General features: G+C 33.0%; 1 protein-coding gene across 9 annotated transcripts in view; it reads left to right on the forward strand.

Annotated features, from left to right (window-relative positions):
* The window catches only part of UBE2D3 (ubiquitin conjugating enzyme E2 D3), a 53,028-nt gene extending 47,455 nt beyond the window's left edge, over window positions 1–5,573 (forward strand). For 8 of the 9 annotated variants that reach the window (XM_051964188.1, XM_051964187.1, XM_051964183.1 and 5 more), the window contains 3 exons: window positions 2,173–2,266; window positions 2,694–2,743; window positions 4,250–5,573. In XM_051964188.1, the coding sequence (XP_051820148.1) occupies window positions 2,173–2,266; window positions 2,694–2,742 (143 nt within the window). In that variant the 3' untranslated portion in view covers window position 2,743; window positions 4,250–5,573. The remainder of the gene's footprint in view (window positions 1–2,172; window positions 2,267–2,693; window positions 2,744–4,249) is intronic. The other variant, XM_051964185.1, reaches the window with a different exon arrangement.
* Window positions 5,574–6,000: the final 427 nt, after the last annotated feature.

Consider the following 6,000-nt stretch of genomic DNA (forward strand, 5'->3'; position numbering starts at 1 on the left):
TTTGCTTGAAAAAAGTCTATGGTGTGAATTTCTAGTCAGTGTTTTTTTGTTTCTCCTTACTTTCATTAAGAACCAAAAGAAAGGGGTAGAATGGAGCTTGGTAATGAAATGACCCCACAGCTGGGTATATTCCAAAATGTCTATCTCTTTCTGTACTTTGGGTCCATCACAACTTTGTTGGGAAGCAGATAGCTTATTTATCTTATATCTTCTGGAGACATGGTTGAGGTTGCTTTTATCAAGAGTGTTCTGAGTTTGTGATTTTCTTTGTAATTTTGTTTTTCTCCTGGTAATATACTATAATTCAATCTAAAGAATACTTCTTTAGATTTCCCTTCCCTTCCCTTTCCTTCCCTTCCCCTCTTTTCTCCTTCCCACCTCTCCCCTTCATAGAATTAAGAAGTTTATTTTGCTTTCTAGGACAAATGTTACCTAACCAATTGATCCCACTTGTTTCTTAGCTCTACTTGGTTCCCATTTGACATTGATATATTTCTAAGCCAAACTTCCATGTATGTTGAATCCTTTTTTCTCCAATTTAAGTAATAGGGAAGTATCTGATGTTGTGTACTCCTCTCAGATCTCCATTGTAAGAAAGAAACAGGGTTTGTGTCCCTCTCTTTTTCTTTTTTTGCCCTTTTCCTCTTCAAGATGTCATTCAATTTCTATCTTCTATGAGAAGATAGGGTTCCATCTCTGCTGATCATCCCTTTATTCTGCAAATAATGCAATTTATTTGTGTTTTCTATATAAGCTTAATATATATTATAAGATTTTCGTTAAGATTCTCTATAGAGAATCATTAAGATTCTCTAATGCCTCTCACATAGGTATTTAATATTTGTTGACTAGATTTACAGCTGCTTCAGAAATTTTTTATCATCAGTTACCAGTTGGTTTTTGTTGGTGTTGTTGGTGTTATTTATTGCCTATAAGTTCTAGTTATTCCCAACCTTTTTGAAGAATTTTTCCCATTTGTATTTGAAGTCATTGAGGTTGTTAGGTATGCAGAAATGAAAAGAATCTCTGTTTCCCTCCATTGGACTGAGGTGAAGTGACTCCTCTTATAAGTGGTTCTTAAATCCATGTGCTCCCAACCAAAACCAGCTCTCTACAGAGTATTCTGAAAATCTTAGTACAGTTTTAAATTTTAGAAGTTTAAAATAATTCGCTGACAATTTTGGAACAGCCTATATTCTAGCATTAAATTATATGTTGATCTTTTGGAATTTACCTTCATTTTCACCCACTTCATCAAATATTTGAAAAAAGCTGCAGTTTGTGGAGGATTTTGCAAATGTTTACATTTACTCCCAAATAACGTAATGAAGTGTTTTACTATAGATATGATCAAACCAGTTCTTTTTAAGTCTTTCCAAGGAGAAATTGAGTTTACTTATAATTTACTTATAATTTCTTTTTTTTTGTTGATGTTTCATTTTAGCAAGAGTATCATGAATGCAAAATTCAGGTCCCTCAGTAATATGATCAGTAGCATTAATTACTTGTTAAGCATGATATGTTAAAGTATAAAAACCATGTTCGTGTCAAGATGCCCCTTCCCTTTTTTTACCCACACCTGCTATCATTATTGCAAAAGCAAAAGAACCCAGAAAGGATTAAATTAAAGATAATTATATTTCTTTGTTTTATGGGTATTTATAGCTGAAAACTTCATTACTCAATTGTTAGTCTTGTTGCTAAGAGATAATTTGAATCCTTGCCAACATCCTAGGATTTATATTACCTGTTGGCTTGCTTAACATTCAAGAAGCCAGAGGAGCCTACACCACAAGAAAGGATTAAACTAGGATTTTGCATCATAAATGAACTAGACTAGTATTACAAAATGTATTTTTATTATTATTGCATTACTACTATTACAGTGATTAAAATGGGGTCAGCATTATATTTACATCTTTTTATTTACTTTGGTAGTCACTGTCAGGCTTTCATTATGAAGAGCTCTATAGAGAGTAAGACCATGGTTCCCAAGATTATCTTTATATCATTTCTTTAGCTTGTTGCTACCTTATGATTGAAATTGTAAGACTCTTAAATGTTTTAAAGAATTAAATTAAGAAAGCCCTAGTGCATATTTTAAAAGTTATTTGTTGTTAAGTATTTATACAGATTAATTTGATGTTTTTGAATCAAACTGTTCTCTTTCAGTTCTTTTATCCATTTGTTCACTGCTATGTGATCCAAACCCAGATGACCCCTTAGTGCCAGAGATTGCACGGATCTATAAAACAGACAGAGACAAGTAAGTAAAAAGCAATTTAAGGAGAAAAACACTTTGCACAATGGAAAATTGGTTTTACTTACTGGACTTGTTATATTTATACCGTGTATGATTGTTTTTAGGAAACCTCAAGAGTTAAGATGTAGAAATACAATATTAAAATGGGTTGTAAACGTATATTCTTATGAGGGAAGATGAACCTTTGAAACCTTTTTAAAAGGTTTTAAAATTTTTGTTAATAGGTTTTAGATAAAAGTAGTGAAAAATCAAGCCATGATTTTTACCTTTCATCTTTTTTTTTCCTATGAGAAAAGCAGTCATCTTTCATTAATCAGTGTTTACATAATTTTCATAAATATTTACTCTTTGTGACTTTGAATATGTAGAATTCATCACCAACATGATTAGTTTTATATTTGTGACGATTAATCCTAACTTGTTTAATTAGGTACAATAGGTTAGCCAGAGAGTGGACAGAGAAATACGCTATGTTGTAGGGTAAGGAGACCTGTACTTTATAGTGCATTTAATCATAAGTATTGCCAGCACTTGAGTGCTGCATGCTTTAAAGCACTGAATAACTAACAAAAGGTAATGGATGCAATAGTGAACGGAATCTGTATATTTTAACAGTTTGATATCTGATTAGTGTGAAAATATAATCGAGTAGTCTATTGCTTGATACGTATGCATGGCAGAGTAATTGTAGTAATAATTTGAGATTTGAATTAAATAGCCTGTTTCTTGAACTGGTAAGTAAGACAGATTCAACTAACAGCTTTGGTAGAAATGGAATGTAGTAGGTTATATAAAGGCCTAACCAAATTTCACTTAGGTATAGAAGTTATCAAATTTATTTTAGGAAAAAATACTGTTAAGCCTGTTCAGTTAACCATAATTTCTACTACTGACAAGCATGCATGTGTATCTCTGGCACTTTGTTGTATATCCCAATATATATTGTTTTAAAGTATACGGTTTTTGAAGGAAATATTTAAAGAATAAAGCCACAAATGTAGGTTGAAAAAATTTTAAGAATTGAATGTACACGAAAGCACAGGATGAGTTGCTTTTGTCTCAAAAGAAAAACATCTCATATACCATAGCCAAATATATGTACACTTAAAATGATCACTATATTTTAAATTAAGGTCGTTTCTGGTAACATTGATGTCCTTTTGACATTTAAAAAAGTGATTGATGGCATTTACTTCTGTCATTAGGTATTTCATTTCTACACCATTTCTTCTCTAGTCCTTTTCTACCTATGTCATAGGCTTGTGGGTTGTCCAGAAAAGCATTAGTCTTTCTAATGGTAATGGGGGCTAGGTAACTTGTTATTTCAAAGAATGAAATGAGGTGGAAGGCAGGACATGGTGTGAGAATGGATCAGGCTGAAAAAACAATTCATACATAAGATTTAATCCCAGTAATGATCAGTGTTCATTTTTTTTAACCTTAACTAGTTTTTCCCCTTTGACTTGATTGGCTTTAGCAGTGCAGAATTTGCAAAGTGATCCATCAGCCTCCCCAGCAGCAAAGGACAATAGGCAGGAGACTTCTGGTTCCACTTCTGGTATAAACAAATACTTAACAAGATTTAGATAACACCTTTTCTTGATTGTGTGCAGTACTTTAGGTATTTTTCCCCCAAACTTACACATAATGAGAAGGGCTTTTTAAAAAATCTTTTTAAAAAAGTTTGAGCTTTTCCACAATATAAGTTATTTTCAAATGTGTGGGAATGAATGTAATAGTTGTAATTAATTTTAATGTATTTTAATTCTAATTGAAACAATAATTGGCGGCTTTCCAAATAAAAATTTTATTTGCCTCCATTTTGGTGAAACAACAGGAGGACCAAAAGCTCTTTTGTCTTTGAAAAGGGTATCCTCTAGATTAATTCCATGATTAAGTAGCTGTCCTTAAGTGTTTTAAAGAATTGTATAAGTTTTAAAGCTTTATTGGTTTAGAACTTCTCAAAATCTTTCCCATTATTTACAGGTACAACAGAATATCTCGAGAATGGACTCAGAAGTATGCCATGTGATGCTACCTTAAAGTCAGAATAACCTGCATTATAGCTGGAATAAACTTTAAATTACTGTTCCTTTTTTGATTTTCTTATCCGGCTGCTCCCCTATCAGACCTCATCTTTTTTAATTTTATTTTTTGTTTACCTCCCTCCATTCATGCACATGCTCGCCTGAGAAGACTTAAGTTCTTCCAGCTTTGGACAATAACTGCTTTTAGAAACTGTAAAGTAGTTACAAGAGAACAATTGCCCAAGATTCAGAATTAAAAAAAAAAAATGGAGCATGTGTATTATGTGGCCAATGTCTTCACTCTAACTTGGTTATGAGACTAAACCCATTCCTCACAGCTCTAACAGATGCTGAAGATACCTTCTGAGGGGGAGGGAGATGGATGCTCAATTGTCATAACAAAGGAAGCAACTTTACTGTAGCAGCATCCATCTGGTTTAAGCCTTCCATTGTTAGAGATTTGAGGTTTCATGATATACTTTATGCTCATAACTGATGTGGTTGGAGAATTGGTACTGAATTTATAGCATCAGCAGAACAGAAAACGTGATGTATTTTATGCATGTCAATAAAGGAATGACCTGTTCTTGTTCTACAGAGAATGGAAATTGGAAGTCAAACACCCCTTGTATTCCAAAATAGGGTCTTGAACTTTTTGTAATTTTCATTTAAATTTTGTTAGGAGGCTTGGAGCTATTAGTTAATCTATCTTCCAATACACTGTTTAATATAGCACTGAATAAATGATGCAAGTTGTCAATGGATGAGTGATCAACTAATAGCTCTGCTAGTAATTGATTTATTTTTCTTCAATAAAGTTGCATAAACCAATGAGTTAGCTGCCTGGATTAATCAATATGGGAAACAAAATCTTTTGTAAATGCAAAGCTGTTTTTTGTATATACTGTTTGGATTTGCCTCATTGTTTGACATCAAATGATGATGTAAAGTTCAATAGAGTGACTATTTTGCCATGTTCAGTTAAAGTACACAGTCTGTTTCAGGTTAACACATTGATCAGCCCGATGTGTGCAAAAGTTATAAGCTAATCTGGTAACAGTGTAGCTGGACTGCTGCACTTTACTGTAGCCCAGAGTTTGAATGGACTTGGCACCTAGCAGTTTTGAAAAAGTTTATATGGGGGCAAACTGTCTCTAGGTGCCACCCCTTCTTGCTGACTTTCTTCACCATGTACATTTGAAAACAGCTTAAAAATCCTAATATGGGAGTAATAATGGGACAAATTTACAAAATAAAGTACTGTTTGGTGTGGGAGTTGTCAAGAGGCTGTGTCAGTGACTTTATGTGAAATTTTCATAACCATTGAAAAGAATTTGTTCAGCCATATACGTTAAGCATTCTGAAGTCAACAGGTATACTTCAGGAGACTTAAAATGAATGAGTTAAAAGTTACTGATGCTGCAAAGCTTTTTGGGGGGGCTCATTCAATAACTATACCAATTAGTTTAACTTTAGCTGCAAGGGCATTATTTAGTGATTTATTTTCCCATCCACTTCATTTCTGAAGTTTTTGCTTATTTTCCCTAGTTGTCCATTGCTTATTATTTTTTATGGTCCTGTACTCTGAATTTTTAGTGCATTTGTGACTTATCCAGCACTCTCTTTTTGCACTATTTACAGTTATGTGCAATCTTATTCCTTGTCTGAACAAAGACGTGGAAAACTAGATGTAAAATAAATGTGAAATCT

The sequence above is a fragment of the Antechinus flavipes genome, chromosome 6 (assembly GCF_016432865.1).
Source record: "Antechinus flavipes isolate AdamAnt ecotype Samford, QLD, Australia chromosome 6, AdamAnt_v2, whole genome shotgun sequence".
Classification (NCBI taxonomy): domain Eukaryota; kingdom Metazoa; phylum Chordata; class Mammalia; order Dasyuromorphia; family Dasyuridae; genus Antechinus; species Antechinus flavipes.